General features: G+C 35.6%; 1 protein-coding gene across 2 annotated transcripts in view; it reads left to right on the plus strand.

Moving 5' to 3' along the window:
* The window catches only part of ranbp10 (RAN binding protein 10), a 45,091-nt gene that overhangs the window by 17,348 nt on the left and 4,825 nt on the right, over nt 1–22,918 (plus strand). Inside the window, exons 4-14 of one of the 2 annotated variants that reach the window (XM_048167824.1) lie at nt 8,284–8,451; nt 8,611–8,633; nt 10,989–11,173; nt 11,338–11,450; nt 13,796–13,904; nt 17,102–17,250; nt 19,279–19,492; nt 19,636–19,772; nt 22,089–22,234; nt 22,550–22,661; nt 22,865–22,918. The exon at nt 22,865–22,918 is cut by the window's right edge and continues 88 nt beyond it. In XM_048167824.1, the coding sequence (XP_048023781.1) occupies nt 8,284–8,451; nt 8,611–8,633; nt 10,989–11,173; nt 11,338–11,450; nt 13,796–13,904; nt 17,102–17,250; nt 19,279–19,492; nt 19,636–19,772; nt 22,089–22,234; nt 22,550–22,661; nt 22,865–22,918 (1,410 nt within the window). The remainder of the gene's footprint in view (nt 1–8,283; nt 8,452–8,610; nt 8,634–10,988; nt 11,174–11,337; nt 11,451–13,795; nt 13,905–17,101; nt 17,251–19,278; nt 19,493–19,635; nt 19,773–22,088; nt 22,235–22,549; nt 22,662–22,864) is intronic. The other variant, XM_048167825.1, reaches the window with a different exon arrangement.

Raw genomic sequence — 22,918 nt, forward strand, 5'->3', positions numbered from 1 at the left:
AGCCCATGTTCAAGGCATTACACAAGGGCAGCCAGTATTAACATCTGGATCTGTTCACAGCTGAATCGTCAGACTAGGTAAGCAAGCAAGAACAATAGCGAAAAATTGCAGATGGAGCAATAATAACTGACATGATCCATGATATCATGATATTTTTAGTGATATTTGTAAATTGTCTTTCTAAATGATTCGTTAGCATGTTGCTAATGTACTGTTAAATGTGGTTAAAGTTACCATCGTTTCTTACTATATTCACGGAGACAAGAGAGTCGTTGCTATTTTCATTTTAAAACACTTGCAGTCTTTTTAATTCATAAACACAACTTCATTCTTTATAAATCTCTCCAACAGTGTGTAATGTTAGCTTTAGCCACGAAGCACAGCCTCAAACTCATTCAGAATCGGAGCGTGCGATTTAAAGGGGCCGCAGCCTGAAACGGTGCATAGTTAATGATGCCCCAAAATAGGCAGTTAAAAAAATTTATTAAAAAAAAATCTGTGGGGTATTTTGAGCTGAAACTTCACAGACACATTCAGGGGACACCTTAGACTTATATTACATCTTGTAAAAACTGGTTCTAGGGCACCTTTAAAATGTTTTTTAAAAGAAGTCTCTTATACTCACCAAGGCTGCATTTATTTGATCAAAAATACAGTTAAAACAGTAATACTGTGAAATATTATTACAATTCAAAATAAGTTTTCTATATATTTTAAAATGTAATTTATTCCTGTAATGGAAAAGCTGTTTTTTCAGCATAATCACATAATCCTTCAGAAATCATTCCAATGACTTGCTGCTCAAGAAACATTTCTTATTATCATCAAAGTTATAAACAGTTGTGCTGCTTAATAAAGTTTTTTTTTTTTTTTTTTTGTGGAAACCGTGATGCGTTTTCTTCAAGATTCTTTTATAAATAGGAAGTTCAAAACTTTTGAACAGTGGTGTATATTAGACAAGAGCATAAGAGAAAGGCCTGTATGCAAAGATTGAGAGAGGAGTTTTGGGGACAGTTAGGTTCATGTCACCCTCCTGTGAGCCCTCTGACCAATCAAGTGACTTTGTCAATTGCTTGTTAGCCTCTCCACTGTGCCTGATGCCTTTAAAATGCTTTGGAGCAATCTAGCCAATTCGGCATGTGCGTGCTGACTACAAATTGTGTTCATTGACCCCTGTGCTCTCTGCTTAAACCACCCTTTGTCAGAGCGCTTTGGAATATAGTGGAAATATAGACAAACGCATGTAGGGTGGCCATTGTGTTTTCTAGTTAGTTTTTCAGCCAACAGTAGGATATTCTTTCTCTTATTGTACGTGCTTCCTTGACTTATAGTTGGACTGCTGTAATATATGTTCAGTTTCTGAACCTAAACTAATTAGTGCTAGAGTTTATGTTAGCAATATATATATATATATATATATATATAGTGCCACAATTATTGGCACCCTTAGTAAATATGAGCAAAGGTGGATGTGAAAATAAATCTGTATTGTTTATCCTTTTGATCTTTCATTCAAAAAAATCACAAAATTCTAACCTTTCATTGAAGGAAAACAGTTGAAAGTGGGGGGAAACTCACATTATGAAATAAATGTTTTTCTCCAATACATGTTGGCCTCAATTATTGGCACCCCTAGAAATTCTTATGAGTAAGATATCTCTGAAGTATATTCCCATTCATATTTACATTTTTTTAGCACACCAGGGTGACTAGGAGCATGAAATTGTTCAGCCATGACTTCCTGTTCCACAGGAGTATAAACATGAGGAAACACAAAGGCCAAATTCCCGTAATCATTCATCACAATGAGTAAAACCAAAGAATATAGTTCTGATGTGTAGCAAATGATTGTTGAGCTTCACAAAATAGAAAGTGGCTGTAAGAAAATACCTAAAACATTGAAAATCCCCATTTCCACCATCAGGGCAATAATTAAGAAGTTCCAATCAACTAAAGATGTTACAAATCTGCCTGGAAGAGGACGCGTGTCTAAATCGTCCTAATGTGAAGTGAGGAGGAGAGTTTGAGTGGCCAAAGACTCTCCAAAGATCACAGCTGGAGAATTGCAGAGATTAGTTGAGTCTTGAGTCTCAGAAAGCCTAAAAAAAATTATCAAACATCCCCACAAGTTGTTCTGCTCTCATCCAGAAACAATCTCCAGCATATTCAGTTGTCAGACACGACTGGAACTTCAAACGGGACCGGCTTCTATGGTCAGATGAAACTAAAAAAAGAGCTTTTTGGCAGCAAACCCACCAGATGGGTTTGGTGCACACATGGATAAAAAGTACCCCATGCCCACGGTTAAATATACTGCTGGATCTTTAATGTTGTGGGCCTATTTTTCTGCTGGAGGTCCTGGACATTTTGTTCAGATACATGGTATCATGGATTCTATCAAATACCAACAGATAAAAAATCAAAACTTGACCGCTTCTGCTAGAAATCCAATAATGGGCTGTGGTTGGATCTTCCATCAGGACAATGATCCAAAACAAACATCAAATCCAACACAAAAATGTGTCACTGAGCACAAAATGAAGCTTCTTGCCATGGCCATCTCAGTCCTCTGACCTGAACCCTAAAGAAAATGAGTGGAGTGAACTGAAGAGAAGAAGCACCAGCATGGAGCTGGGAATCTGAAGGATCTGGAGAGTTTCTGCATGAAGGAATGGTCTCTGATTTCTTGTCAGGTCTTCTCCAAACTCATCAGGCATTATAGGTGAAGACTCAGAGCTGTTATCTTGGCAGAAGGAGGTTGCAAAAAGTTTTGAATAAAAGGGTGCCAATAATTGTGGCCAACGTGTTTTGGAGAAAAACATTTATTTCATAATCTAAGTTTCCCCCCACTTTCAATTATTTTCCTTAAATGAAAGGTTATAATTTTGTGAATTTTTTTTGAATGAAGTCAAAAGGATAAACAATGCAGATTTATTTTCACAGCTGCTTTTGCTCATAATTACTAAGGGTGCCAATAATTGTGGAGGGCACTGTATATATTTTTATATACCCACACTCTCATACATAGATAAACTTATACAAATGTTTAAATATATACATTTATATATAAAATATGTTTGTGTGTGGACATATCTATATCTAGATATAGATAATGTATATTTATATATGTATATTCACTTCTAATATGTCTTTTTTTTCTCTATAGTTCACTAGCCTTTTGTAGATAACTAGACATCCCATGATTCTAAAGCACCTAAATCAATTAAAGTCATGAGTGGTTTCTTATGAGGATGTATGGTGCATTGTATGTTTGCGTGTGTGGGTATGTGTGCAGTTTGAGTGTAATGGTTTTACACGCCCCGCTGACCTCCGTGTCTCTGATCCCATACTGGAGTTTTGCCCATTTCATTAGCATGAAGGGAACACTGAGCTCTGCTTTAGGAGTAATATCCCTGCCCGCTCTGCTCTGCAGATTAATCTAATACCACACAACAAGCCCCCAACGGCCACTGCCTTACTTCCTCATTTTTTTTTTCTTTTTGCATCTGTTCAGTTTGTCATTCACAGAATGCACTTGTTTACTCAGTTTCACATAGTGACTATAAATATAATTTCTTACGCAATACCATTTTTATCATGTACTAATCATAATTGTCTGCCAACATGCATACGAGTTTTGAGTCAGTTCAGCCCAGTCAGTGAGGTATGCGGACTCCTCCTCTTGGTGGTTTGAGGCAGTGTAAATCTTACTGAATCGTTCAAATGGTCCTATAAAATTTGCACACAGACTTGTCGAGCTGCCCGAAGCCTTTAAAGGACAATTTTGTCATGTTGTTATAAAAACCCCTAACTGGGGTAAATCCAGTTTTTCAGAACAGCTGGAAAGATAACATCGTCGGGCGGGAGGCAATAAGTGCATTTTTGCTGGGCCTCAAGGATGTACAGAGAGTTCCTCAGATGTAAAAAGGGCCATCTGTCACTATTATATATATATATATATATATGTGTGTGTGTGTGTGTGTGATATCTGTCATCTTCATCTTCCGAACACAAATTAAGATTTCTGACTCCTCCTCAGACAGCAATGTAGTTACCACTTTAAAGCTCCAGAAAGGTACTAAAGACATCATTAAAATAGTCCATGTGACTACAGTGTTTCAACCTTAATGTTATGAAGCGACGAGAATACTTTTTGTGCACAAAAACAAAACAAAAATAACTTTATTCAACCATTTCTTCTCTTCCCTGTCATTCTCATATGCTGTTTACATTGTAGAGACAATGCAGCGCTTTCAGGTTCTACGTCAGAACACCGACTCATTTTTGACCGGCTCGTGTGTCGTCATCACACACATGTGTCATGCTGCTCACATGTACAGCGTCGGCCTATACTAAGTTGGCGTTCTGACGTAGAAACCCGAAGCGCTGCACTGTGTGTACAACGTAAACGGCATATGAGAATGACAGGGAAGAGAAGAAATTGTTGAAGAAAGTCATTATATTTGTTTTCTCTTTGCGCACAAAAAGTCTTTAGTACCTTTCTGAGCGTTGAAAGTGTAATTAAAGGTGCCCTTCAAAAATTGAATTTACCATGGCATAGTTAAATAACAAGAGTTCAGTACATGGAAAAGACATACAGTGAGTCTCAAACCCCATTGTTTCCTCCTTATATAAATCTCATTTGTTTAAACGACCTCCGAAGAACAGGCGAATCTCAACATAACACCGACTGTTACGTAACAGTTGGGGTGTACGCCCCAATATTTGCATATGCCAGCCCATGTTCCCAACATTATGAAAGGCATTAGACAAGGGCAGCCAGTATTAACGTCTGGAGCTGCACACAGCCGAATCATCAGACTAGGTAAGCAAGAACAACAGCGAAAAATGGCAGATGGAGCAATAATAACTGACATAATCCATGATAGCATGATATTTTTACTGATATTTGTAAATTGTCTTTCTAAAAGTTTCGTTAGCATGTTGCTAATGTACTGTTAAATGAGGTTAAAGTTACCATCGTTTCTTACTGTATTCACGGAGACAAGAGCCGTCGCTATTTTCATTTTTTAAACACTTGCAATCAGTATAATTCATAACACAACTTCATTCTTTATAAATCTCTCCAACAGTGTAGCATTAGCCGTTAGCCACGGAGCACAGCCTCAAATTCACTCAGAATAAAACTTTAACATCCAAATAAATACTTTACTCACATAATTCGAAGCATGCAAGCAGCATGCATGACGAACATCTTGTAAAGATCCATTTGAGGGTTATACAGGGAGTGCAGAATTATTAGGCAAGTTGATTTTCTGATCATATTTTTTTTCCAAGCACATTTTACCAATTCCAATCCACATCAATCTTAATAACTACTATTAATATTGTTTTTAATCATTTATAAGTGATATATAATTGTTCATGAAGGCTGGAAATGAAGAATGCCCTATATTCAGGTGTGCAGAATTATTAGGCAGGTTTTCTTTTACAGATAAAATGAGCCAAAAAAGAGATTTAACTCAGACTGAAAAGTCAAAAATTATTAAATACTCATGAGAAGGACGCAATACTAATGTAATACTAGAAATTGCAAAGTTAAAGATGACCATTGGACAGTGAAATGCTCATTGGGTCAGCGGGGTCATACAAAAACAGCTGGAGAAGAAAAGACACGTTAACTGCAAAATAATTAAGAATTAAGGTGAAGAATTAAGTGTGAAACCATCAGGAACCCTTTAGTCTCCAGCGCCACCATTTCCCAGTACTGAAACCTACCTGGAGTCTTCAGAAGTGTGAGGTGTCAGGATCTCAGAGACTTAGGTTAGGTGAAGAATCCTAAAAAATGACCCGCTCTTAATAAGAATCACAAGCTGAAGTGTTATAATCTGGCAGTAAGTTTTGGAAGATCATTTAGTCCATCTCTGCAAGATGGACATTTCAGGATAAGAGAGGGACTAAAAGTGAACTCCCACACCTTACTGCCAGATTCTGGAAGATAAATTCTTCAAACAGTGGTACAAGAGGATGTGGTGCTGGTCCTTCAGGAGTCACTCTCAAGCTGTCTGTCTATAAGGCCTATAAAAACCCAGTCTTCATGTATTTTATAACACTTCAGCTTGTGATTCTTATTAAGAGCGGGTCATTTTTTAGGATTCTTCACCTAACCTAAGTCTCTGAGATCCTGACACCTCACACTTCTGAAGACTCCAGGTAGGTTTCAGTACTGGGAAATGGTGGCGCTGGAGACTAAAGGGTTCCTGATGGTTTCACACTTAATTCTTCACCTTAATTCTTAATTATTTTGCAGTTAACGTGTCTTTTCTTCTCCAGCTGTTTTTGTATGACCCCGCTGACCCAATGAGCATTTCACTGTCCAATGGTCATGCTTTAACTTTGCAATTTCTAGTATTACATTAGTATTGCGTCCTTCTCATGAGTATTTAATAATTTTTGACTTTTCAGTCTGAGTTAAATCTCTTTTTTGGCTCATTTTATCTGTAAAAGAAAACCTGCCTAATAATTCTGCACACCTGAATATAGGGCATTCTTCATTTCCAGCCTTCATGAACAATTATATATCACTTATAAATGATTAAAAACAATATTAATAGTAGTTATTAAGATTGATGTGGATTGGAATTGGTAAAATGTGCTTGGAAAAAAAATATGATCAGAAAATCAACTTGCCTAATAATTCTGCACTCCCTGTATTAGCTGTGTGAACTTTGTAAATGCGCTGTAATATAGTCGACAGCTCGTGTGGCAGGGAGCACGTGATTTAAGGGGGCGGCGCCGAGTGTAAATCAGTGCATTGTTAATGATGCCCAAAAAATGCACAGTTAAAAAAAATTAATTTTAAAAAATCTATGGGGTATTTTGAGCTGAAACTTCACAGACACATTCAGGAGACACCTTAGACTTATATTACATCTTGTGAAAGAACGTTCTTGGGCACCTTTAAATGGCTGTCTATGGTCAGAGAGCTCCTAGATTTCATCAAAAATACCTTAATTTGTGTTCTGAAGATGAACGAAGGTCTTACAGGTTTGGAACGACATGAGGGTGAATAATTAATGACAGAATTTAAATTTTTGGGTGAACTAACCCTTTAATCCAACTATGATAGTTTCAACAATGGAAAATCAATATGCCATAAATTTACTCTTTTCATAAATAAGAGTAAATTGAACGCTACCGTTAATTTGAAACCGCAGATATTGTGCCATAAATGCAAATATATGTCCCTTGGAACTGTAAAGAACGATACTTGTCTTTTCTATTTCACCTTTTGTTAAAAAACTGAAAACAGACAGTGGCTATGTAGTTTTCAACTGAATAAGACTATGAAATTACCACTCCACTTCACATTGTCCAATGAAATTTAAGCTTGTTATGCCACACCACAAATCGTTGGTGTATTACACATAACAAACAGGCATTGATGATTATTCGCTTATGTAATATTTTTGAATATGTAATATGTGAATTTTTAATTGAATCTACACACAAGCAATCACTGAGAGCCATATATAGTCCACAGTTCTCAATCACTTTTGTAAAAAGACTTTGTGGTCACAGTTATGAATATACAACTACTGACATAAACTTATATTTTATTTTTACAGCGAGAGAAGTAATTACAACAAAACCATGTTTAGTGAATAGTGGTAAGCAAACAAGCAGTGTCAGAATGTCAGTCAAGTCCAAAGCAAGTTATGGCAATGACATCTCAAACGCATTCAGACTGACGGCAGATACATAAAATTAACAGAAACTTTTGAGCAATGTGTTACTGCTTTTTTTTTTACGGTCTTATTAATTACAATTCAAATGCTTTTTGTTTTACTGTCCCGCTCTTATAATTTTGTCCCAGGGTCCTGCCCACCCTGCGAGGGTCAACCACATATTCTTTTCAGCACAATTATGAGAATGGTGCTCATAATTTATTTAAGAAGCAGTATTTTATGATGCTGTAGACCAGATGGCATATCAAACGCTGCAGGCTTAGGATCGGCTGTGAATATCAGTACAGAGGCAGAAACAAGATTCCTTATTAGCATGTGAAATCTGTGCCCTCCTAACTCGGAAGATTTCTACAATAGGTGCAAAACAATTGAGAAATTTCTACATATACCATGCATCTTTGATTATTACATATTTTTGTCTGATAATGCTTTCATCTTTCATTCTTTCAGTAAAAATCTATTTTAGCAAGTTTAAATCCACTTTACAGGATTCCGCAGATTCCCCCAACAAAGAATGCAGTTTTTAAATCCAAGTACTGCCGATTTTAATTGCTGAATTTCTCTCTCACCCTAGGTTGGGACAAGCACTCCTATGGTTATCATGGGGACGACGGACACTCCTTTTGTTCCTCAGGGACCGGCCAACCGTATGGCCCAACTTTCACAACGGGTGACGTCATTGGCTGCTGCGTGAACCTCATCAATAACACATGCTTTTACACCAAGAATGGGCACAGTTTAGGTAATAATTTAATGGAAAATGATTCAAACATAAATCTTATTAATGCTTAAATCATTAGAAATCAATTAGTGGCTCAAGTTAAAGTTTTCAATATCCTTCTTATGTATTCTCTGAATCCACAATACTAAGCAGTTCTGATATTTTTTTGTGTTCTTCCAGGTGTGGCGTTCACAGATCTGCCAGTAAGTAAAGCACACACACCTCTCTCAAACAGTGAAATCTAAAACTAAAAAATATATTTTTAAAAATCAGTAATTGAAATAATATGAAATATAAATGTGACCCTGGACCACAAAACCAGTCATAAGTCGCATGGGTCAAAATTATCGATTTTTTTTTTTTTTTTTTTTTTTTTTTTTTTCCTTTTATGCCAAAAGTCATTAGGATATTAAGTATTTATAGTATATAATATTAAGATCTTGTTCCATGAATATATTTTGTAAATTTCCTACTGTAAATTTATCAAAAATGTATTTTTGTGTGGGGATATGCATTGCTAAGGACTTCATTTGGAAACTCTTGGAAATTTTCTCAATATATATATATATATATATATATATATATATATATATATATATATATATATATACAGTACAGTCCAGTCCAGTCCAGTCCAGTCCAAAAGTTTGGAACCACTAAGATTTTTAATGTTTTTAAAAGAAGTTTCGTCTGCTCACCAAGCTACATTTATTTAATTAAAAATACAGTAAAAAACAGTAATATTGTGAAATATTATTACAATTTAAAATAACTGTTTTCTATTTGAATATATTTGACAAAGTCATTTATTCCTGTGATGGCAAAGCTGAATTTTCAGCATCGTTACTCCAGTCTTCAGTGTCACATGATCCTTCAGAAATCATTCTAATATGCTGATCTGCTGCTCAAGAAACATTTAATGTGTACAATTGTACAAAATATTTGTGTACAATATTTTTTTTTCAGGATTATTTGATGAATAGAAAGTTCAGATAAACACTGTTCTTTTGAAATCTAATCTTTTGTAACATTATAAATGTCTTTACTGCCACTTTTGATTGATTTAATGCATCCTTGCTGAATAAAAGTATTCATTTTCTTTAATTTCTTTTCACAAAAATAAAAATAAAAATTCTTACTGACCCCAAACTTTTGAACGGTAGTGTATAATGCTACAGAAGCTTTGTATTTCAGATAAATGCTGTTCTTTTGAACTTTCTATTCATCAAGGAATCCTGAAAAAAAAAGCACACAACTATTTTCAACATTGAAAATAATCATAAATGTTTATTGAGCAGCAAATCAGCATATTAGAATGATTTCTGAAGGATCATGTGACACTGAAGACTGGAGTAACGATGCTGAAAATTCAGCTTTGCATCACAGGAATAAATTACTTTGTCAAATATATTTAAATAGTACACAGTTATTTTAAATTGTAATAATATTTCACAATATTACTGTTTTTTACTGTATTTTTAATTAAATAAATGTAGCCTTGGTGAGCAGACGAGTCTTCTTTTAAAAACATTACAAATCTTAGTGGTTCCAAACTTTTGGACTGTACTATATATATATATATATATATATATATATATATATATATATATATATATATATATATATATATATATATATATATATATATATATATATATATATATATATATATTATATATATATTTATATTTATTTATTTTTTGCACCCTCCTATCCCAGATTTTCAAATAGTTGTATTTTAGCCAAATATTGTCCTATCCTCAATGGAAAGCTTGATGTATAAATCTCAGTTTCAAAAAATTGACCCTTATGACTGGTTTTGTGGTCCCGGGTCACAAATATCAAATGAAAAACTATAAATAAATATTCTCGTTGTCTTGACAACTAACAAATAAGTTTGAAGCTGAAGTACGAAAATTAAAACTGAAATAAAAATAAATTAAAGCTATATAGAAATATAAACAAATGAATAAAATGACAAAGCACATAAAATTACTTAAACTAAAATGAAAATGAAAATTGAAAACATACAAATAAAAGCTAATTTGAAATATTAATAAATGCTATACTTAAATAATGTAATAACACTGTTCTTAAATGAGCCTGAGACCACATTGAACAGCTGAAAATGGAAAAAAAAAAAAGTTTATTTGAAAAATCGTCTCAGATTTTGGATGTAACTTTACACCTATGTCGTCTCCTCATCTTGATACTTTCATTTTCCACGTTGAGTCTTCCATCATGCCTGTATCTCGGTGCTAGCTTTTTGCCCAACTTTGGATCTTCATATTGCAGCACTTCACATGTTACTCTCCCCTTAGGATGAATCACTTGTATTGTAGCATTCCTCATTTGTAAGTCCCTCCACATCTGCTAAATGAATACCTGTAACAGCAGATTGATAGCTTGGCATAGGCCAGTCATGAGCTCAGATGAGGATTTACGCTTCTGCCAGTTAAAGTGTGACCGAAGGATTCCTGCTGAGAATTACTGACGGAGAAAGGTGGAGACCTTCTAAGCAGTCTCTCAGCTCTCTCTTTTTCTGTCTCTCATTTCAGCCTAACCTGTACCCCACAGTAGGGCTGCAAACTCCAGGGGAGATAGTAGATGCTAATTTTGGCCAACAGCCTTTTGTGTTTGACATTGAGGACTACATGAGCGAATGGAGGGCCAAGATACACAGCATGATCGCCCGCTTCCCCATCGGAGAAAGACTGGGAGACTGGCAGGCGGTTCTGCAGAAGTGAGCAGCCAGTCACCTGAAAATAAATTCAGCAGTCACAATATTGATAAAAACATCTACTTCTGTTTGCTGTAGCTTGTAATGCATGTCACGAGGCTAATCAGCCTTTGGCTAATTTGTGATTCATGTTTTCCACATTAACCTTTTAATGTTTATATCTGCAGTATGGTGTCCAGCTACCTGGTGCATCATGGGTATTGTGCCACAGCAATGGCATTTGCCAGAGCCACAGAGACCATGATCCAAGAGGACCAAACCTCAATAAAAAACAGACAGAGTGAGTACTCAATCAAAGTCAGCTAGTTTAGCTAAAAATAAACGGATATTTATGATTTAAATGAATATGTGGCAGAATTAATGTATTTGTAACGCTGGTGATGAGTTAAACAGATCTTCCCATGTCGTTTGTGGTTTGGGTAGGAAAATATTGCTGTTATGAGGAACTTCACATTGCTTTTTTTGGACACTGTGCTTTGAATATTTTATCAATTTCTCAGTTAATGTAAAATTTTAGAAAAACGCCTTTGATTTAACACCATGAATATTTAATGTTACCATAATTGGTTATCTCACACTGGCAACAATTAAATTTGATAAATCTTGTTCACTTTAAAATGAAATTTACTCACCCTCAAGCCATCCTAGGTGTATTTAACTTTCTTCTTTCTGATGAACACAATCAGAGTTAAATTAATAAATATCCTGACGGGTCCAAGCTTTATAATGGCAGTGAGCGGGGGTTTAAAGCTCAAGAAAGTGCATCCATCCATGATAAATGTTCTCCACACAGCTCCGGGAGGTTAATAAAGGCCTTCTGAAGTGATGTGTTGGTGTATGAAAAATATCCATATTTAAAGCTGCTGTCCGTAACTTTTTTTTTTTGGTTAAAAATGATCCAAAATCAATTTTTGAGCATGTACATAACCAGCCAGTGTTCAGAATTATCTCCTTACCTTAGCCCGATTCACAACGGTAAGCTTGTAATAATGTTTTATAATTCGGGTGGTACTGGTGGGTTTCCGCGGGAAATTCGAGCATGTCTTTGCGTCACGTCTGTATACATAAAGAACGAGTCCCAGCTAGTACACTACATCACATGTGAGGAGGATCATTTATAGCCTTTTTCACAGCAGCTGCAATAATTAACTTATCTTTTTGATGGCGGATTGTATGGTATGACATATTAATGTAGATCTATGAATGAATTAGAGCTATAGGTAACGCTAATACACACTAAATAGCCTACACATGGTTGTTGACATTAACAATTTGAGAAAGTATAACAATAATAATAATTTGCACAGTTTGACGTGATCTGAGCTAAGCGATCGTTAGATTTAATCACCATTGGCAGCGCGATTTACTGTAATGTTTTTTTTTTTTTTTTTCTTTCTCAGTTGTTCAGAACAAAAGTGGCAGACACGTTACTTACTTGTTCAGATGACATTTTCCGTTAAATTCTTATGTTGGTCATACTTCAAGACTACAGGCTGTGATTCCAAAGTACAGTATGCACACCGGTGTAGTAAAACAACTGCAATTGCAGGTTTCAACCAGAGATGGCGACAAAGAGGCAAAACTACGGACTGCAGCTTTAACAAGTTATAAAGTAAAATATCTAGCTTCCGGTAGATTCCAGTTCAAAATGCTTAAACTACATCCTACGCCTTATTCAAATTACAAAAAAACTTTATTAACCCCCCAGAGCCATGTGAAGTACGTTTATGATGAATGGATGCACTTTCTTGAGCTTAATACTCGTTGGTCCCGTTCACTGTCATTATAAAGCATCAGGATATTTATTAATATAACTCAGATTGTGTTCATCGGAAAGATGAAAGTCATATACACCTAGGATGGCTTGAGGGTGAGTAAATCTTGGGGTAATTTTCATTTTAAAGTAAACTAATCCTTTAAATATTAAATATAATTTTGCCCACAAAGAAAGGCAAAGTCTATGGAAGTGTCATTTGAATCTAAAAGAAACTCTTCAGAAACCCTTGGATTAAAATCCTAATCCTTTCAGGTAATGGGTAAGAAGTAGGATTGATACTAAAATTCCTAAACAAAATAAGAACAAAAAGTGTATACAGTTCTCCAAACCTTGTGCTTTTCCTAGTGTGTGTGCATGTGTGTGTGTACAACCTACCGTTATGCATTTCCTACTGAAAGATCCCAATGTTAGAAATGAATGGCTGAAGTTTTTTTTTTTTTTTCAAAGGATTTTAACAGTTTGAGCCACATATTTTATTGTGCACGGTTTTATGAACCTGTCTCAATGTACTTCAGGCTTTGCAAAGAGGCTGTTATAGATAAATGGAGCATTCAAAAACTATATTGGCAGCAAACCCTCAGCTTGTAAGCACCATTTATCCTTTTACCTGTGAGAATGGTATTTACATAGAAGTCTTAAAGGAACAGTAGTAATAAAACACTTGTTTAAAACGTCAGAGAAAAGGAACATTACCATAAAACTAAATTATGAATGCTCAAAACACTTTACTAACATTATAAGTGCACCTCGGGGAGAGTGATCGAGTGATTAAAAATGTATGATGTGACCTTTTTAAACAAATCAAGAGCAAAACACACTTCATCTCATTTGCTTCATTGTGCTTCCAGGAATACAGAAGCTGGTATTGGCGGGACGTGTTGGAGAAGCCATTGACGCAACGCAGCAGTTGTACCCCGGACTCCTAGAACACAACCCAAATTTACTCTTCATGTTGAAGTGAGTATGTCTACCAGACTTGAGAACCATGTGTTGTGCCACTTTGTGTGGAATGGATCAAGAGGAATTGCTTAACCTGAAGCAAGGTGAAAAATGTGTTTTCTTCTCTGGGGATCAGTAGAGCTCAGTAGCATATGAACATCCACAGCTTTCTGCTATGGATTTCATAATGCAAGCGTACTCAGAAAACGCATAGCCTGAGATTAGGGCAATCTTTTACTCAGTGTCATACAGAATGAAGGTTTTTATAGTGCCCTGTAGTCATTCTGATGAATGAGGCTCTTTTTTGTTATGTGTCTTCATAGCAATAGCACACACAGGGTGAAAAGAGGGTCATGGTTGCTTTGGCCTGAGCTGCTTCTGATATGATTAGTCATACTGTTGCATAAGGTTGAAAATGAGCTGCCTTTTAAATTTTTTTCTTGTAACACAAGTCATGCGTCAGCTACCCTGTTGAATTGTGGATGTTTTTTATAACGCATTACGCAGACCATACTCCTGAATATTTATGTCCCTGAGAGATTTTAAGGGAAACAATGTCTTTTAAATTACATGCAATTTGAAGATCCACCTACTAAAATCAGTGGTTGCAAATAATAGCTGAAGTTAAAGAAATGGAAAGGCTTGCTTATCTACTTTGACAAGAGTTAGAGTAAATGGGGGAAAATGATTAGTCTTGATTTTTGGCTGGCAGAGATGGGAATGGAGTGCAGCAGTGCCCGTCCACTTTTTTTCAACGGTGTTGGATTTTTTCCATTCATTTCTCCCATAACGATTTTTAAAAAGTTTTTGTTAAAGTGTTTTAAAGCCATGATCAAGGCCAACCTGCTACAAGGTGAATCTTAACATTACAAATTTTGATTTGAAGTCAAATTTTTTTTTTTTTTTTTAAATCAGACAAAAATATAAAAGTACAAGCATGTGTACTTAATGGCTTTAGTGATAGAAAGAACTGCAATCCCATGAAGCACCGTGAACAGCATAATCGAACTAAAAACGATGGAGAAATTTAAAACTACTACTTTAAAATTATATATATATAGTATATTATATGTATAAAAATAGTATAATACGCGTATATATTCAAATATTTAAGTGTTTTGAGAGAGTAAGAAGACTTCATTATGTCATTTGTGGTGCTTCATTGGAGTGGGTGGAGCTAACAAGATCTTTTAGCAAGTTTTGATTTTCTGATTGGTGGAATTTTCTGTACAGCATCATGGGTAATGTAGTTTTTCACCACAAATTCTGCTGCTAAACATGATTATTTTAAAACTAAGTTGAAATAATGTGGGTTGACGTCTTCAAAAGAAGCAAATACAATCAATTAACAACCTTGTAACTTACAGTAAGTTTTGTCTTTAAAGCTTTATAAGTTTTCATTAAAACATAATTTTCCTATAGAGAAAATGAATGGAGTTTACTCCCGGGAACTCGACTGGTGCACTCTATTTGTGTAGATTTTAAGATGTCTTTACTGTGACTTCTGTACACTATCTTAAAAGAATGTATCATAGTTTCCACAAAAAAATATTAAAGGATTATTCCACTTTTAAATAAACTTTTCCTGATAATTTACTCACCCCCATGTCATCCAAGATGTCCATGTGTTTCTTTCTTCAGTCGAAAAGAAATTAAAGTTTTTGATGAAAATATTCCAGGATTTTTTTTCATATAGTAGACTTCAATGGGCACCAAACAGTTGAAGGTCAAAATTAGTTTCACTGCAGCTTCAAATTGTTCTACACCATCGCTCATTTTCTGAAAAATTTGAAAATGATATAAGTTTTAACCATAAATGCTCATCTTGAACTAGCTCTCTTCTTCTTCTTCTTCTTCTTCTCTATTTGAATTCCAGCAATGTAGAAACTGCTAAGTGTATTACTGCCCTCCTCAGGTCAAAGTTTGAACTAATTGTTATATACTAACATATTGCATATAAAAATTAGTTCAAAACTTTAATTTCTTAGCTCAAGATGAGCATTTATGGTTAAAACTTATATAATTTTCAAATTTTTTTTAAGAAAATGAGCAATGGTTTCACTAGATAAGACCCTTATTTCTCGTCTGGTATCGTGTAGAACAATTTGAAGCTGCAGTGAAACTAATTTTGACCTTCAACTGTTTGGTGCCCATTGAAGCCTACTATATGGAAAAAAATCCTGGAATATTTTCATCAAAAACTTAAATTTCTTTTTGACTGAAGAAAGAAAGACATGGACATCTTTGATGACATGGGGGTGAGTAAATTATCAGGAAAAGTTTATTTAAAAGTGGACTAATCCTTTAAGCAGCACAAATGTTTTCAGCATAATAATAATAAGAAGAAATGTTTCTTGAGCAGCAAATCAGCACATTAGAATAATTTCTGAAGTGTCATGTGACACTGAAAGACTGGCTTCTGAAAATGCAGCTTTGAAATCAGAGGAATAAATTACGATTTAAAATATATTCAAATGCAAAATATTTATTTTAAATTGTAATAATATTTCACATTTTTTTTTACTGTATTTTTAATCAAATAAATGCAGCCTTGGTGAGCATAAGAGACTTCAAAAGCATAAAAAAAAATCTTACCAACCCCCAATATTTGAATTGTAGTGTGTTTAAAATCTCTGTTATTGGACAAAATAATCAAGCATTATGAATTATCCCTTATATTCAGCGATTTCTGGCAACTAGGTTCTTTGTTTTATTCAAAATGAAATAAAATATAAGTATAAATATAAAATTATTATTATTATTTTTTTAATGCTTAATGTGAATTCTGTATTGATTATGTTAGACTTCTGGTCTTAGGCTTTAAAAACGGTTTGTCATGCATTGAAAGCATGATGTCCCTGCTCTTTAGATCACAAGTAAAAAAAAAAGCTTTACATGGAGGTGCATGTGTGTTATTATTTAATTGCACTGTTGGATGTCATCAGATGTCAGATGCTGCTGTGGGAATAGTGCCAGGATGTGTGGGAAGGAAGCAGTGAGAGCTGACTCCTCTCTCTTTCTCCGTGATGGATAACAGTTGAATGACAAGCAGACAGTTTAATGGATTGCTGAGCTGACAGTGTCAGTCAGTAGGCATAATGGATAACAAAACCCTGGTTGACAGACATTTTAATTGATTGGCAGGTCTGAAGTGAGTGTGTTTTTGTGTGTGAGATCTTGCTTGTGTTACAGTGATTTTTGTTGCCCTCCTTCAGGTGTCGGCAGTTTGTGGAGATGGTGAATGGTACAGATAGTGAGGTACGGTGCTTTAGTGTCCGCTCTCCTAAATCACAGGACAGCTATCCCGGCTCCCCCAACCTGAGCCCACGGCATGGAGCCACCAACGCTCACTTGCACAGCACAGGTAACACGCACACTCCACACTAACATCTTCGGTGTTGCTTAAAATATTTTTTAGCACTTGAATGCTGTTTTTTGAGGTGAATCTCCTGGGAAAAAAATTCCATGTTTCAACTCAGAATCTATAGATATTATTTTTCTTGGGAATATGAAGCAATTTAGGACCATTAAAGGGATGGTTCACCCAAAAATGAAAATTTGCTGTTAATTTATTCACCCTCAGGCCATCTAAGGTGTAGGTGTCTTTTTTTTTTCTTCAGTAGAACAGTAAAGAAGATTTTTAGTTGACACTATTGTCCTTGGTGATTTATGTAATGTAAGTCAATGGCTGCTGTCACTTTGGGAGTCAAAAAAAAAAAAAAACATATACAGGCAAAACAAAATCAATACCCGTGGCATTTGATACATTGAGGTCTTCGTGATGCTCCTAAAAATAGGCTTAGTTTTTTGCAAAATATTGTTTTTAATATATTATTTTATTTATTTTGAGGTCATATTTATTGACTATTTTTGTGGTTAACCCATTTACCAAAGTCTCTATCTACAAAGTTTCTGTTAAAGGGATAGTTCACCCAAAAATGAAAATTGTGTCATCATTTACTCACCCTCAAGTTGTTCCAAACCTGTATGAATTTCTTTCTTCTGCTGAACACAAAAGAAGATATTTTGAAGAATCTCGGAAGCCGAACAGTTGATGGGCCCGATTGACTTCCATAGTATGGAAAAAAACAATGTTATTGAAGTTAAATTGTCTTCAGCATGCCCACACTTTTTGAAATGTTTTGTCACAAATGTGTGTTGCTAATCTACATAATTCTGCAGTATGGTTCTAATATATTCAAATGTTAGAATGAGTTACAAAGTAACTATTTGGTAGCTGAAATAGCTCACAATTAAAATTTCCTGATAATTTACTCACCCCCATGTCATCCAAGATGTTTGTCTTTGCTTCTTCAGTCGAAAAGAAATTGAGGTTTTTGAGGAAAACATTCCAGGATTTTTCTCCATATAGTGGACTTCAGTGGTTACCAATGGGTTGAAGGTCCAAATTGCAGCTTCACAGGGCTCTAGACAATCCCAGCTGAGGAATAAAGGTCTTGTCTAGCGAAACATTCGGTCATTTTCTAAAAAAAAAAAAAAATTATATAATTTTTAACCAAAAATGCTCATTTTGCACTGCTCTACGATGTGCCACGCATTACCAAATCATGTTGGAAAGGTCACGCGTGACAGGCGAAGTACCGAGCAAGTGTTTACAAAGCGAACGTGCCTAGACTAGTCAAACGGGCTTTACAAAAAAAGGTAAAACAACGATGTCGGATGATTTTGAAGTTGGAGGAGAAAATGAGATGGAGTTTTTCGCCCTACTGCGGTACTTTCGCCTATGTCACACGTGACCTTTCCAATGTGATTGCGTAATGCGTGGCGCATCGCAGAGCTAGTGCAAGATGAGCATTTGTGGTTTAAAAGTATATAGAATTTTTTTTTTTTTTTTTGAAAATGACATTGTTTCACTAGACAAGACCCTTATTTCTCAGCTGGGATCATGTAGAGCCCCTTGAAGCTGCATTGAAACTGCAATTTGGACCTTCATCCCATTGGTAGCCGTTGAAGTCCACTATATGGAGAAAAATCCTGAAATGTTTTCCTCAAAAACCTTAATATTTTTTTCGACAGAAGAAAGAAAGACATAAACATCTTTGATGTAAATTATCAGGAAATTTGAATTCTGAAGTGAACTAATCCTTTAATCAGAATATTATTGTTACACAAAAACACAAGGGTTGAGGGATCTGTAGAACTTTATAAATTCAGAATTCTGTGGGCGTAGATTCCGTGTGGGTCTGATCATGAGTAACATCTTCAAGAGAACACATTCATACAAGATGTGGAATAGATGGTTTGTTGAATCACTTGTTTCACCTGTACTGCAGTTGGGTGGATTATGTAACTTGCAATTCAAATAAAGCACTTTCATTCGTGCTGTTTCTTAAGATAGTTCTCATTGTTTCTTTCCCTCCTCATGACTCAGGAGCAGACAGTCCCACATGCAGTAACGGAGTCACTCCTCCTAACAAAAATAAGAGCCACAACAAATACACAGGCGTAAGCTCCGCCTCCTCCTCTCCATCCTCCTCTCCCTCCTCCGTCAATTACTCAGAGTCCAACTCTACCGACTCCACCAAGTCCCAGCCACACAGTGCCACCAGCAACCAGGAGACTAGGTGTGTGGTGGTGTTCTTTGGGTTAGTGATTGTGACTTTGAGCTAGACAGAAAAACAAAATATGCCATTGTTTGCAAGCAAGGCCAAGCATATAAATTTGTTGTGTACTTGCATTCTCGAGAGACCAATTCTGCTGTTGACTGTGTATTTTTGTGTGTTGACAGTGATAGTGAGATGGAGATTGAGGCAGAACATTACAGCAATGGCGTGACAGAAAGCTCAACTCGCATTATGAATGGCACATACAAACACCAGGAAATCCTACAGGCGGATGACAGCAGTGTTGGCAATGGAGTAGCAGGTACAACACACATGCAGGATTTTCGACAGGCTTTGAGAACAGCTTTCTTTGTTTTTATTCTTCTGATACTTTTTTCATTCTCCTGTCTTATGTGACTAGTTCTTTCTCTGCTCTGTCCTTCTCCCCCTTGAGAGCTGCTAAATTGAGCTCCTCTATTATTCAGCCCATTAAATGTTTTTCTCCAAGGCTACAAAGAGAGAGTGTGATATTTTGTGGTTGTGAAGTTTTGGTAAGAGTATGTAGCACCCAATTTTCTTCCTTTTTTTTCCCCCATTTCTTGGGGTGCTTTCAGGCATTTGATTTTCACTTTGGTTTGAGAAAATGGTTCAGATGGATTAAAAAAAATTTGTCACACTATTAAATGGAGGATATTTTTTTTACATTTTATATCTTTTTGAAAGAAATACATTTATTCAGCAAGGATGCATTAAATTGACATTTATAATAGGGGTGTAACGGTTCACGTTAAAATATATCAAACCGCTCTCCACCCATGGTTCTGCACGCACTTGCACCGCGGTTAATGTCAAATCTGATGACGCATCTATAATGGTTTATTGAAGAAAAGAAAACTAATGTATGTTTCTGTCGATGGATATGCTTCGCACATGTTTCACATGAGAGTAGCTGTCCAATTAACTGTTAGTATGTAAATCTGTTGCTGACATTACAGTGTTGGCGTGTTGCAGTTGCCACTGATAGAGCTGTTGACTGCATCATATAAATCTCTTGTCTGAGAACATTCTGGCTACTTAATATGTTATGTTACAACAGCGATGGTTCACAAAGAGTGACTGTTTTGTCCACACTTTTTGACCATGTTCGATGCGAGTGCCGTATGCTCGAACATGACTGGTCGATCGTGATGCTAGCCCAGGGCCTGCATCAAAGATGCTCGGGACGGTTGACGGAACTGTCACTGTCCCGATCGGGCCAGTGCTGCATCATCACGAAGTTTATAATTTGCACATTTTAAGCCTTGCCAGTTTAAACATTCAAGCACAGAAACACGCGAAATAGAACTTGTGTAAGAAGTTCTGTGCGCGCACACAGAAAGCTGTGTCTCAGACAGCGTGCAAACTCTAAACGGAGTTCTCTTTCAAGTCTTCTTGCACTTGAATGGACAAATTCACACTAAATGATATCCAAAACATGCCCATCTTGGCGAGTATACTAGTAAACATAGTCGGTTATGTCAAGTGAATGTAAACAGTCGAGAATGAAAACTCATGTGTACAGTATCAGTATATTGGATGCGTGCATTATGTCTTAAAGTGACAGCAGCCTAATATTCCTGCTGCTGTCTTTTTTTGTCAATCAAACAAATGACAAATTACTCATGAACTCATTGTAACTTTAATAAACATTAATCCTTTTTTAATTTACATGTATACAGTAAAGATTATATGCAGTTTTATTTTACATTTAATAACTTTATTCAATTTCTGTACCTGAAAACTACCGTTTGACATAACTGAAAAACCTGGAAAGCACTGTTTATTTTTGTCTTTGCTCTATTGTATTTGTTTGATTATTTGTTCTTATTTTCTTTATTTTTATTTGACAGTAGTCCTTATTTCCCTGAACATAGCTCATACCAAACCGTACCGAAACCGTGACCCTAAAACTGTGATACAAACCGAACCGTGAGTAATTTGAACCGTTACACCACTAATTTATGTTACAAAGGATTTATGTTTTAAGTAAAAGCTATTCTTTTGTACTTTCTATTCATCAAAGAATCCTGAAAAAAAGTATTACAGTTTCCACAAAAATATATTAAGCAGCAAAACTGTTTTCAACATTGATAATAGTAAGAAATGTTTCTTAAGCCCCAAATATTATAATATTAGAATGATTTCTGAAGGATCATGTGACACTGAAGACTGCATTAAGGATGCTAAAAATTCAGCTTTGCCATCACAAGATTAAATTTCATTTTAAATGTATTCAAATAGAAAAGTTATTGTAAATATTATTATATTATATTATATTATATTATATTATATTATATTATATTATATTATATTATATTATATTATATTATATTATATTATATTATATTATATTATATTATATTATATTATATTATATTATATATATTATATTATATTATATTATATTATATTGCTATATTTGTATTCCCAGTAGTTTAACTGGCTTATTAAACACAGCCTCAAATTAATAAAACAAGATTTCCCAGCAGTACTATATTGAAGCAATTTGTTCAACCACAATATCTACGTCCACTGTGCAATTATACTTGCAAACATGTCTGCTTTCTGTGGTGTCATTGCAATTTATTTGCTCCTCTAGATGACAGCTGCAGCTCCAGACAGCTGTGCGGAGGAAACCAGGCGGCCACAGAGAGAATGATCCAGTTCGGCAGAGAGCTTCAGGCCCTCAGCGAGCAACTCTGCCGCCAGTACGGCAAGAACGCCACTCACAAAAAGATGCTGCAGGTATGGAGGGAAAGAGGAGGATAGATTTGAACAGATAACATTGGAAAAAGGTGTTATGGTGATTTTGTGCAATTCATAAAACGTCAGTTTGATTGTAGAGTTTTATATTAAATATTGGTGAAGTGGTCTATTTAGACTTGCAGTCATATTGCGTGCATACAAAGTAATCTGTTCAACTCCTCTGCCTCTTGTTTGTTGCTGATGTAAATACACATTTGAAGTGGAAAGTTGATTATCCTTGTGGGAAGCAGTACTCTTACATTCTTTGTGCCCACTCACCAGTGTGTATGTTTGTGTATGTGTTTGTGTGCTCAGGATGCATTCAGTCTGCTGGCATACTCAGACCCCTGGAACTGCCCCGTGGGCCAGCAGTTGGACCCCATGCAAAGAGAGGCGATCTGCTCCGCTCTCAACAGCGCTATTCTGGGTAAGACTGCTTGGCTGGCTGAGATCACACATGAATATGAGCACTTATGTAGGCCTCGTTATTTTAATGTGGCCACAGTAACATGAGGCAGCTAAATGAGCTTGTAATGGCCTTGTAACATGGCCACAAGTTGTTGTTATGATCATTCTTACTTATTTAATATTAGTAATGGCTTCATATCTGTGATCTTTTCCATCATTCAGAGTCTCAGAATCTGCCCAAACAGCCACCTCTCATGCTGGCTCTGGGTCAGGCCA

The sequence above is a fragment of the Megalobrama amblycephala genome, linkage group LG19, assembly GCF_018812025.1.
Source record: "Megalobrama amblycephala isolate DHTTF-2021 linkage group LG19, ASM1881202v1, whole genome shotgun sequence".
Classification (NCBI taxonomy): domain Eukaryota; kingdom Metazoa; phylum Chordata; class Actinopteri; order Cypriniformes; family Xenocyprididae; genus Megalobrama; species Megalobrama amblycephala.